This window comes from Carcharhinus amblyrhynchos, chromosome 14, assembly GCF_965287045.1.
Source record: "Carcharhinus amblyrhynchos chromosome 14, sCarAmb.v2.hapA, whole genome shotgun sequence".
NCBI classification, from domain to species: Eukaryota; Metazoa; Chordata; class Chondrichthyes; order Carcharhiniformes; family Carcharhinidae; genus Carcharhinus; species Carcharhinus amblyrhynchos.
Genome location: NC_137337.1, coordinates 33,928,898 through 33,941,934, shown reverse-complemented (window position 1 = coordinate 33,941,934; position 13,037 = coordinate 33,928,898). Strand labels below are relative to the sequence as shown.

The 13,037-nt window shown below is 42.1% G+C and overlaps 1 protein-coding gene across 1 annotated transcript in view; it reads right to left on the bottom strand.

The window, feature by feature from the left end:
* Nucleotides 1–6,743: 6,743 nt before the first annotated feature.
* The window catches only part of adss1 (adenylosuccinate synthase 1), a 47,360-nt gene continuing 41,066 nt past the window's right edge, over nucleotides 6,744–13,037 (bottom strand). The window contains exons 12-13 of the mRNA XM_080202606.1: nucleotides 8,141–8,290; nucleotides 6,744–7,943 (exon numbers count right to left, since the gene is read on the bottom strand). Of these exons, the coding sequence (XP_080058732.1) occupies nucleotides 7,891–7,943; nucleotides 8,141–8,290 (203 nt within the window). The 3' untranslated portion in view covers nucleotides 6,744–7,890. The remainder of the gene's footprint in view (nucleotides 7,944–8,140; nucleotides 8,291–13,037) is intronic.

Here is a 13,037-nt window from a genome sequence, read left to right as displayed (position 1 = left end):
TTGTCCTGGAAAAGGTGGTGGTGAGCTGCCGTTTTGAACTGCTGCAGTCTTGGAGGTGTAGGTAAACCCACAGTGCTGTCAGGGTATGGGGGTGGGGGGAAAGAATTCCATGGGGTGGATTTTGATCCAGTGACGGTGAAGGAACAGTGATATATTTCCAAGTCAGGATGGTGAGTTATTTGGAGGGGAGCATATAGATAGTGATGTTCCCACTGCTGCACTTGTCCTTCTAGATGCGGGTTTGAAAGGTGCTACCCAAGGAACCTTGGTGAGTTCCTGCAGTGCATCTTGTACATAGTACGCACAGCTACCCCTTTTCATCAGTGTGTGGAAGGAATAGCAAGGGGACTGTTTTGTCCTGGATGGTGTTGAGCTTCTTAAGTGTTGGAGCTGCACTCATCCATGCAAGTACAGACTATTCCATTACACTCTTGCTTTGTGCCTTGTAGACTGGGGACAGGCTTTATGGAGTCAGGAGGTGAGTTACTCACCCCAGAATTCCTAGCCTCTGACTTATTCAGGTAGTCACAGTACTTCAGTTAAGTTTCTGGTCAATGGTAATCTCCATAATGTTGATAGTGGATGTTTCAGGGGTGCAATGCAATCGGATGTCAAAGGATGATAGTTAGATTCTCTGTTATTGGAAAGGATTGTTAGATGATCTCTTGTTGACTTGGTCAATGCCTGGCACTTAATTGACATGAATGTTACTTACCACATATCAACCAAGGCCTGGATGTTGTTCAGATCTCATTGCATTCAGACAAAGACTGCTTCTGTATCAGAGGAATTAAGAATGGATCTGAACACTTACGTAATCTTCAATAACCATCCCCAATGCTGACCTTATGATGGAGGAAAGTCCATTGATGAAGCAGTTGAAGAAGGTTGGGCCTTGGAAATCCTGAGGAGCTCCTGCAGTGATGCCTTAGTGCTGAAATTATTGCCTGCAATAAACTACAGGCATCTTTTGTGCCACACACCAATACTACCAGTGGTAAATTTCCCCTTATGTTTAGACTGTAATGAAGTCCAGAGCCAAGTAGTGCTGGCAAAACATGAACTGAATATCGGTGAGTAGGTTATTTATGTTGTCTCCTCATCAAAGACGAAACTCAGGGTGTGCGATCTTACTCGCTGTTCATGTCTCGCTCCTGTTGCAGTGAGGTCAGAGAATTTGGTGGCCTGCCAAATCTCCATTCACTGCAGCGGGATGGGAAAATCCAGCCGGTGTGAACGGTGATAAGATTCCGGCCAGGAGTTTCCTCTGGGGATGGGCAGCTTGAGATTCCATCTGTTCACTGCAGACCTGTGTGAATGAATGGGGCATTTCTGCCCAATAATTTCCTGTTGGTCCCAGCTCCAGGTGCCCAGGATGTTGACAGGCAGATGTTAACTGGATCAAAGGGATGGCATAAAATTCAATCTCACAGGAGAATTCCAGACCGTGACCATAACACTTCAGGTGGCACAATGATATTATCAGATGATAAGAGTCAATTGACACTTTTTAATCAGTTTGTATGCAAGTTTGAGTATTGTGAAAATCCCTTAGTCACCACACTCTGGCACCTGTTCAAGTCAGTGCACCTAATCAGCACATCCTTCAGACTGTGGGGGGAAGCTGAAGCACCCGGAGGAAACATAAGAACATAAGAACATAAGAAATAGGAGCAGGAGTAGGCCATCTAGCCCTTCGAGCCTGCCCCGCCATTCAATAAGATCATGGCTGATCTGTCGTGGCTCAGTTCCACTTTCCCGCCCTCTCCCCATAACCCTTAATCCCCTCTCTTATCAAGAACCCATCAACCCGCTTCTTAAAAATATTTAGCGAGGCAGCCTCCACCACTTCAACGGGCAGAGAATTCCAGAGATTCACCACCCTTTGAGTGAAGAAGTTCCTCCTCAACTCCGTTCTAAACCGCCTCCCCTTTATCTTGAGGCTGTGCCCCCTAGTCCTACTGTCTTTTTTGAGCGGGAAGAGTCTCTCCACCTCTATCCTATCCATCCCATTCATCATCTTATACGTCTCAATGAGATCTCCCCTCATTCTTCTAAACTCTAACGAGTACAAGCCTAGTTTATTCAGCCTCTCCTCATAGCTCAATCCCCTCAACTCCGGTATCAGCCTAGTAAACCTCCTCTGCACTCCCTCCAGAGCCAAAATATCCTTGCGCAGGTGCGGCGCCCAAAACTGCACACAGTACTCCAGCTGCGGCCTCACCAATGCCCTATACAGCTGCAGCAAGACCTCTCTACTTTTATATTCAATCCCCCTCACTATGAAGGCCAGCATCCCATTTGCCTTCCTGACCACCTGCTGCACCTGCAAGCTGGGTTTTTGCGACTCATGCACAAGGACCCCGAGGTCCCTCTGCACCGTCGCCTGCTGCAGTTTTTCGCCACGTAAGTAATAGTCCTTCCTACCATTCTTCCTACCAAAGTGGACCACCTCACACTTGCCAACATTAAATTCCATTTGCCAGTTCCTGGCCCATTCGCCCAGCCTATCTAGATCCTTCTGCAGACTCTCCACACCCTCCGCACAATTTGCCTTTCCCCCAATCTTGGTGTCATCAGCAAATTTCGACACCCTGCACTCGGTTCCCTCCAGCCCATGCAGACACGGGGAGAACGTGCAAACACCACACAGTCACCCTAGCTGGGAATTGAACCCAGGTCCCTGATGCTGAGGCAACAGTACTAACCACTCTGCCACCCACAGAGGTCAGCAGTAGAAGTACTAAAATTAGCTTGAATGTTTATTTGGATATAGGATGAGGACTTCAGAATCACAGAATCCCGACAGTGCAGAAGGAGACCATTTGACCCACTGAGTCTGCATTAACATTTTTTATCTTACCCAAACCCTATTTAGCCTCTAACCTATACATCTTGGGAAACGGGGGCAAGTTGGCTTGACCAATCAACCTAGCCTGCACATCTTTGGACTGTGGGAGGAAACGGGGGTACCCGGAGGAAACCCACGCAGTCACAGGGAGAGCGTGTAAACTCCACACAGACAGTGACCCAAGGCCGGAATTGAACCTGGGTCCCTGGTGCTGTGAGGCAGCAGTGCTAACCACTGTACCGCCCCTTTGCTCAGCTGTGATCCCTATTATAGATACATATCCTGCAAATAGTTACCATCATTACACGTATCATACATAGAATGATCACTTGAATGAAGATGGGAGGGTGCAACCAATGTGGCACAAGATCCTAGCAAAGACTCTACCCAGGAAAGGAGAGAAAGGATAAAGATTGAAGTAAAATTGCCAAGACTTCCACCACCTCTGTATTCGAACAACACTTTTCCTAAATACAGAAAACACCATCATTATTTTATAATTTAAATAGAATTGTTTTATTCTTAATATTATGAATTTTCACGAGACATCTCAAAACACTTCACAGAAAATAGATTATTTTTGAATTGCAGTCACCGTTTACTGTACAAAAATGATGCAGTAAATTTGTGCACAGGAAGATTCCACACATAGAATTGAGATAAAAGATCAGATAACTTGTTTCAATAAGACTAGATGTGGGTTAAATATTAGAAAAATTCCATGCTCTGCTGTGGCACTGACCTAATGCTGACACATGGGCCTGAACTTTCTGAAAGGCAGAAGGGTTCCATGTCTTAGGCAAAATAGTGCCGGAGCCCTGATTTCCCACCCCTGAACCTGGCATCCATTTTCACCAGGTGCAGGGTGGGGGAGAGGGGGCAGGAATTGGTGGGTTTTTTTTTTGCCTATCCATGATGCATAGTGCCAGCTGCACATATTAAATTGTAGCTACTTTCAAACAGATCCAATTTCCATTACTGGGATTTCCAAAGCATAACCCATGGTCTTTATGCATTTGAGGAAAAGGTATAATAAAGCTGCGAGAGTTATTTGGAGTGGTAAGATGTCCTTTGGGAGAGGTCAGGTACCCCTTTGGGATCGTTAAGTGTAGACATGAATGTGCACAAAAAAGTAGATATCCTTTTTGGGGACGGTCAAGTTGTCAAGTCATCTAAGTCCCCAAATCCTCTAGGTTATTAAAAACAAACACAGCTTGCAATTGAAAGTAGTTGGTGCTTGCTATTTCACTGATTCCTGACTTAATTGGATTAGTGTCACTTGACTGCTTCCACAACCTATCATTATCACAGTTAAGGATGAGGGGCTGTAAGTTCAGTTTGATTGACAGCTCCAAATGATTATAAAGAGATAAGCTACCTTTGACATGGGTTGTGAATACAAATATATGTTTTCATTAAGGATTGAGTACTTGAAGGCAATGTTTGCTTAATAAGAGAAGGAAATTTATCTTTATAAGGATTAAGTACATGAAGGGATTTAACTTTCATCAATTGTTTTTAAAAAATTTAGTGGCCTGCAATAGACACTTGGAATTTTAATCAACGTCACCATGGTTCTTAAGGTCTGTCCATGGTGAAAGCTGGGTGAGTTAGCACAGATGGTGAAAGGACCAAAGGGACGAGTCAGAGTCATAGGTTGGCATGGAGGATATGGGGTCATGGGGTGGCAGTGGGAGGCATGAAGTGGCCATGGGGTGAGTGGGAGGCATGAAGTGGCATGATTTGACATGAATGGGGCATGGGGACTGTTTGCGTGTAAGGTAGTATGATGGGTGAGAACTGGAGTGCTGTCTGTTTTCATTGCAACTATGATAAAGCCCCAGTGCACCTAATTAGCCTGTCTCTGCACCCAGCAGCCTCCAAACTCTTTCTGGGTTTGATGGGCCAAATACCTGCTAGCACCTGTACTAGCACCACCATTCCCCGGAACAAAAAAAACTTTTTCCTGAGATGCGTCTGTGGAGTTGGGAATTAGAGCAAAACTCTAATAGGAGCCTAACATGAAGTATAAGGGCAGACATTCTGCCTTCAAGTCTGTGCTGCCATATTCACTAAGAGAATGATACATCTTCTACCTGAACTCAAGTTTCTCATTTTATCTGCATATCCCTTGGTTCTCTTAGTACCCAGAAATCTATTGATATCTGTTTTAAGTCCACTCCATGAGTTAACATCCAGGTAGAGAACACCAAAGATACACAACCTTCTGAGAGAAGAAATTTCTCCTCACCTCAGTACTAACTGGTACAGAGACTGTGACATCACCCACCAACACTGTAATTCTAAATTCCCCAGCCAATGCAAACATTCTCCCAGTATCTACTCTATCAAGCCCCTTAAGAATATTATGTATTATTTAATGCAATCACCCCTCATTCTTTTCAACTTGAGGGAAGATAGGCTCAGCTTATTCAATCTCTTTTCAAAGGCACAAATCCCCGCTATCCAGAAATTAGTCCAGTAAGCCGTTCTTGCACTCCACCTAAGTCATCCATCCTTGGGAATGAAGGCCAAATTTGCACACAGCATTGCAGGTGCACTCGCACCAAGCCGTGGGCTGGATTTCATGTGCTGCTGCTGGGCCTGTTTTCAGCGAGGGGCATGTAGAATAGGTGGGACGACTAACCCAGCATCTTCCTGGACAGCCGCGAGCTCACACCAATACGCTAGATGGGCAGGCACCATACACACACATACATAATTAAGGTCAATTAGGCTTGTTAACAAGTTTATTAACCTGAATAATAATGTTGGTCATACCATAACATGGCTGGCCCAGACAGGTGGGCAGGAGTGACCATTTTGCATTGCTGGCATGAAAAGGCAGGCAGGGGGAATATCTCATTCAGCAGGTGTCCTGCACATATTGGGGCACCCTATTCAAGATGTCCTCTTTTCATACTGCCTCCCGGAAAGAAAATATCACTCACATTCACAAGTTTTGTGTCATCAGCAAACTTGGAAATATTATTTTTAGTTCCCCCATTCAAACCATTGATATATATCGTGAATAGCTGGGCCCAAGGACTGATCCCTGTGGGACCTCACTAGTCACTGCTTGTCACTTTGAAAAAGATCCATTTATTTCTACTGTTTTCAATCTGCTGACTAACTCTCAATCCATGCCAATACATTCCCCCAATCCCATGCACTTTAATTTTGCCCACACGCCTCTTATGTGAGATTTTGTCAAAAAATTTCTGAAAATCCAAATGCAACAGACCCACTGGTTTTCCATTATCTATTCAGTTAGTTACATCTTCAAAAAAAACTCCAGTTTGTCAAATATGATTTCCCTTTCATAAATCTATACTGACTTTGTCTAATCCTGTTGATATTTTCTAAGTGTCCTGTTATCATATTTTTATAATAGACTCTAGCATTTGCCCTACAATTGGTGTTAGACTAACTGGTCGTAATTCCGTTTTCTCCCTCCCTCCTTTTTTTAAAACAGGGGGCTTACATTTGCCACCCTGCAATCTGCCTGGACTGTTAAAAGTTGACAGAATATTGAAAGATGACAACAAACACATCCAATATTCCATGGCCATCCTCCTTTTATACCCTGGGATGTAGATTATCAGGCTGTACGGATTTATCAACTTTCAGTCCTTTTTTCTCCAACACTTTTTCTAACAATACTAATTTCCTTCAATTCCTCCTTCGATCCCTAATTCCTTAGCATTTCTGGCAAGCTGTATGCATCTTCCTCCATGAAGCCAGAACTAAAATAAAGTAGTTGCTTAATTTCCTCTGCCATTTCCTTGCTCTCTATTCTCTAATATTCCATTAGTTCTCTATGATACTTTTGCTGATGTCAGATTAACTGGCCTATCATCGTAAATAAGAATAAAACTTGCAAGTACTTAACTGTGTGCATTAACAACTGACTATTTAATGAACATTACAGTAATGAGTATGCAAGAATTGTTGAAGAACTGAAGTGTCAAGCCGACCTTTATAATAATCTTCAAACAACAAGAGAGCCATCTAAAAGAATCTTTAAAGATGTCTATGGGCTGCCTGACAATTATCGCTGGAAGACAGAATATGATTCATCATACAATATAAATCCTGATGTAAGTTATAATTAACAGACAAGTGAAGCTTAGTTCATTGAGTTATATAATCTCAAGACATGCATTATTGACTGTGCTGAATTCACTTTCCAGGGCACTTGGAAATAAGAGCATCATCTCTGTATTTTGCAAAGTTCAACAGGCTTGAAAAGGCACTCAGAGAAATGTTTTCTAATGTACTGTTGATGTCTAATAAATACAGAAATTCACACTTAAACCCTGTATGTTGTTATTTTCCATTAGATAAATATTTTACATTTGGATTTAAATCAGGAGTTTACCGATTGCAAAACAATTCTAAAGCTATTTAAATAAAAGCACTTCCTTTTTGTAGCGACATACATCATAAAACAAATGCCCATTGTGGATAACTATTATTTTAAAAAGCACACAGAGCTGAGAGATATGATTGACATCCCATGTGTAAGTGTACCTGATAACTCATGAGGGTCTGCTGAATAAATCATGGCAAATAATGACAAACAGCACATGGACCCAACACTGCAGATCCTTGTGCATGTTTATACCATGACAGTTAATTAAAATAAAAATGAGGTGTAAGTATAGTTATTAAATATAAAGATCTTATTCTAAACATTCGTCCAGTCAAAGTAGTGTTTGTTCACAATTATTAGTTCATTTTCATTCAATATTTAATGTAAATGACAGATGTGTGTAGCATAATGTGTAGTTTTTATGTTTTAGTAATGTGAACATGAACAGGAAGGATATGATGGTGCTTAGGTATTCTATGCCTCCAATGTTAACAATGACCTTCATTATTGTTTACATGTAGAATTAAAATTGTGAATTAATTATATTCCTTACAACATCAGGAATATTTTAACCATAACGCACAATCATCGGTCTTGAATTTATGTTGGAAAATAGGATCAGGGTTATTTGTTCAAATTGATCCAATCCTATCCTGTTCCACGTTTAGAAAAGTTGGATCATAGACTCCCTTGATTTTCCAACACCAATCCATTTAACTGAAAGAAAACAAACATAAATTTCAGTTACTGTCCAATGATGATGTATCAAAATAAGTCAATGTTGTTTCTTCACTATTGGAAGACCTTGTAAAAAAGTGGATATTGATGAATAAATCATTTAAACACTACTGACATTTGATTGCTATAAAATCTTATCAAGCAACTTCCCTGCATTGCTATTCCTGATAACTCACTTGGAACTGCCACATGATTTTCAATGAATCTGATGTAGTTTTGAGCCTTTGGTGGGAGATCGTCCCATGTCCGAGCATTGGTGATGCTGGTCTTCCAACCTGGAAGTGTCTCATACTCAACCTCTACCTGGTTCAAGATTTCCTGGTTTGCTGACAAAAGGAATAAAGTAGAAGAATGAAGCAATAAAATTCTAACATATTATCAGGGCGCGAAGTACACTCAGTTGTACATTAGAATTGAAATAACTTGGTGGAAACTATTAAGCCGTAAGTCAGAATGCATGAGAACAGTAGTAAATGATAATGTAATAGTGTTTTATAATTCCAACTTGTCCACATATTACTTTCAAATGTAAATGAAGAATAAAAGAATATAGTTTATACAGCTGATGGTACAAATTTTGTGACATCAGTCGATTTTAGAACAAACTAAAATAGATGCTAGAAAGCTGAAACAAAATCAGAAAATATTCGAAATACTCAGCAAGTACCATCAGTGAAGAAACAGTTGTTGACATTTCAGGCTGTTGATCTTTCGTCAGAACTGACAAAGCTTAGAGCTGCGACAGGTTTTAACCAAATACAGAAACAACAAGAGGCAGTAGAGGAGAAAAGGACAAAGCAGATAGGGCAGAAGACAGAGTGACTAAGTGGCAAAAGGGGTGTTGCAAGGTAAATGGGGGGTGGGAATGGAACAAGTAAAGAAACAATAGGTAGGTCGAGGGGAGATATAAAGGACAACATCAAAACTGTGGGAGCTATGGTTAGAATCTAAAGTGACAAAAATCAGTGCTGAATCTACAAGGCTGTCTCGTGTTTGTTCCTCAGTGATGGATTTACTATGACACACACCGTGCCATGGCATGCAAAACGCAGGGTTCTCTTACACTTGAGGTAAAGTTTAGTAGTAGAATAGTAAAAGATTAACATGACTGCAGTAAATGTGAACAGAATCAGAATCACTTGAAAAGCCATTCTGAAACATGGCCAAAATGCTAAAGAAGTTTGGCCATGGCTTATCATTGATCTGCTTTAATCTTTTACAGAGATTCTGTGATGCCTTTACTAAGACCCTCCGTTGCTCATGAAGAGCATCTCTCAAGGTGCGCACACATTTCATAAACCAGTGTCAGTTTTCAACAGACCTATGTGTACAGTTACACCCAAAAGTCTTACTTCAGCTATTTTTGATGTGGAAATGTCAGCATTGGACTGGGGTAAGTACAGTAAGACATCTCACAACACCAGGTTAAAATCCAACAGGTTTATTTGGAATCACAAGCTTTTGGAGCTCCTTCATCCACTCACCTGATGAAAGAGCAGTGCTCTGAAAGCTCATGATTCCAAATAAACCTGTTGGATTTTAACCTGATGTTGTGAGACTTCTTTCTTCTGCTATTTTGTTTTGCTTTTTTTCATTTCAGCAAATCTTTTTCTGCAACTTATTTTCTAAATCTTTTAAGAAGTTTCTTTGATTTAAAAGTTCAACAAATTCCAATGCGCTCTTTCAACCTGGCTGCACCTAATGCATATAAGTAATAGTTATTTGGATTCATTCTTTGCAACGTAAAGCAAGGTTTGAAGAGGAATACGATGTTGGTTTGCCACTTTCATTGGGTTTCCATTGATGCTATTCCTTTATGCTATGTGGTAACCAATGAGATAGTCAGGAAAATGCACCAAAGGTGTAAATTTCAGCCTAACTTGCTGGCCATGGAAGAAGCCAATCATCTTGCAACATTCCCTACCCCCACCCACTGTCACAATAATTAGGTTTATTTATTATTGTCACACTCCAGCACCTGTTTGGGTACACTGAGGGAGAATTTAGCATGACCTAACTAGCACATCTTTGGACTGTGGGAGGAAACCAGAGCACCTGGATCAAACCCATGCAGACACGGACAGAATGTGCAAACTTCACATGGCCACCCAATCCAGGAATCTAACTTTTCTTCAAAAGGTGGCTTTCAGTTTTTGAATAATTTTTAAGCACGTGAAGGTAGATTCCTGATAAGAGGGTGAAAGGTTGGCAGGCTTTTGAGGCCAAAATCATCCATGATCTTGCTGAATAGCAGAGTAGATTCAAGGGGCTGAGTGGCCGATGCCTGCTCCTAATTCTTCTGATTGCTTGTTTGTAGTAGTTAGAGGGCTTATGTCCAAATATGCGCATTTTGTTGGCTCCTTGTGTGATGGTGATAGTTGGTGGTGGTGGGGGGTTGGGAGTGAAGTTGAGCACAGAGCCCCAATGTATACCTGACACTGCTGTTCCTCAACTCTCTGCGTGCGGTAATAGGTTATAGTTAGGTTCAGTGAGTGAGCAAAAATTGGGTAAAGGGAGTATAATGTGGGAAAATGGGGACCAGACTGTCAATGTCAGTAGAATCTTCTGGTCTCATCACTGGTTCATCCCACCTCCCACTGACAGTGACAGGACCAGAAGACCCCATCACCTGTGAACAGTGTGCCACCTCCCGCTGCGAGAAATACACTGCAAGAAAGCCAGAGAATTCCTCCCCATGAACCTGTACATATCGGGAGGAAAAATAGAAAAACAGTTTACTATTTAAATGAAGAAGGATTGCAGAATTAGATGGCACAGAGAGATCTGGGTATCCTGGTGTACTAAAGTGATCAGGAAGGCAAACTGAATGTTGACATTTATTGCAAGGGGGATGGAATATAAAACTAGGGAAGTTTTACTGCAGCTGTACAGGATCTTATCGAAACCACATTTGGAGCATTGTATACAGTTTGCATTTCCTTATTTGAAAATGTATGTAATTGTGCTAGAAACACAAGTTTCAATTGATTCATTACTGAGATGAAGATCTTATCTGATGAAGCTGTTGAACAGCTTGGGCCTGTACACATCAGAATTTAGAAGAATGAGACATAACATTATTGAAACATACAAGACCCTCAAGGACTTGACAGGGTACATACCGGGAAGATGTTTCCTTTCATGAGGGACACCATTCATCGTAGCTATACAGACTCCTGTTCACTGCGGCCGTACAATCTCCCATTGCCCGTGGGTGTCCAGTGCCCTGCTCATTTTGGCCGTACAGCCTCCCATTCCCCGGCTCATCGTGGCCGTACAGCCTCCCATTCCCTGGCTCATCGTGGCCGTACAGCCTCCCATTCCCCGTGGCCGTACAGAGCCCTATTCACTGTGGCTGTCCAGTCTCCTATTAACCATGGGTGTGACAAAGGTTATACCCTGAACATAAAACTCTTGCTACCAGAAACTCAGCGCAGAGACATACCCCTACCAGAGTTCTGATCGAGCCAACCACTGGAAAACCTGAACATCTTCCGCTACTTGTTGCATACGTGGATATCCTGAGAAATGCTCTGGTTGAATCACTCCCTTCCTCGACTCTGCCCTAACAACATTTCCCAATTATTACTTACTTCTTCTTGCTACCAGATAAATGCCATCATTTTGAATGCCAGTATGGGTATTTCTATCACATCACACTATATGAGCCAATTCAAACAAATTGCAACGTATGGAACTGGTTCCAAATGGTTCATTTTTCAGTAATGAAGAAACCAAAAGTCACATTCAGACAAATCGCTGATGCCTATTTGTGGTGCTCTTTTATCTAATGATCATATGAAGTGCTATCTTAGTGGCTGCAGAACAGGTCGACAGTTATGGTTTTCTTACTGACGGCACTCGAATTGTCTGTGGATGACTAAAAATGAGTTCAAGCCTGAGGGGACGCAGCTGCAGGATCTCCACAATAGCTTGGGAAACCCAACCCAGCTGTCTTCCCAACACCAATGCAGGCACTGATAGGAGAGCAGATGTGTTGTTGTCCCGGGAGAAGACAGCACTTACCTTACACAGCGCTGTGTGCTTCAGCATCTGACTGTTCTGCATGAGAAGAGTGTTGGAACGATGTGATGACTAGGTGTCCTTTCATTCATACTCAGCAAGTTGATGATTTTGGTAAGTGAAAGGCAGCTGCCTGAATATCCATCACAGCCTTCACCACAGGCTCCAAAACTAATGGCCATGCTGTGCATGTAAGTGGCCATACGTTTCATGGTTGATTGCACTAATTTGATGCCTTGGGCAATGAGACCACTCCAACTGGCAACTCAACAATGTGAACGGCTATATTTCAGATAGTTCAGTGAATCAAGCAGTGGGGTAGTCATCAGAATTCTTTTATAGGCTGGGCCCTGATGCTCCAATAAGCTTAGGATGTGGTTCTTCCCTATGGTTCCTGAGATGCCCTTTCCTTTTCCCTTTGCTCCTCCACACTTGTGCTTGATGATCCCCCAGTGCAGATCCCACTCAGTGACTCTCTAAAGTATATTGATCTCTGATTTTAAAGTGTAAGATTGAATGACAGTGCATTTTTGAGAGTATCATTTTCCTGATACAGCTGGGCCCTGGACTGGAAATGGATCTGGAGAGGGAAGACTGGGACAGAGGTAGCTGATAGCAGTGACAGTTAGTAGAAACAGATGAATGGCAGCACAAACCATCAATAGTTTGTTATGCTAAGTGTGAGGGGCAAAACGAGGTCAGTGAGAAGAGGAATCAAAGAGAAGGTGGCCAAAACACCATGTGCCAAATATGACCATCATGTTTGACTAATTTGGTGGAATTCTTTGAGAACATTACATGTGCAGTGGACAATGGGGAACCTGTGGATATGGCGTACCTGGATTTAAGGTGCACAGTGTTACGGGTAATGTATTAGCATGGATACAGGATTGGTTAACCAACAGAAAGCAAAGAGTGAGGGTAAATGGGTGTTTTTCTGGTTGACGATCAGTGACTAGTAGTGTGCCGCAGAGATCAGTGTTGGGACCACAACTATTTACTATTTACATAGATCATTTGGAATTGGAGACCAAAATTCACATTTACCAA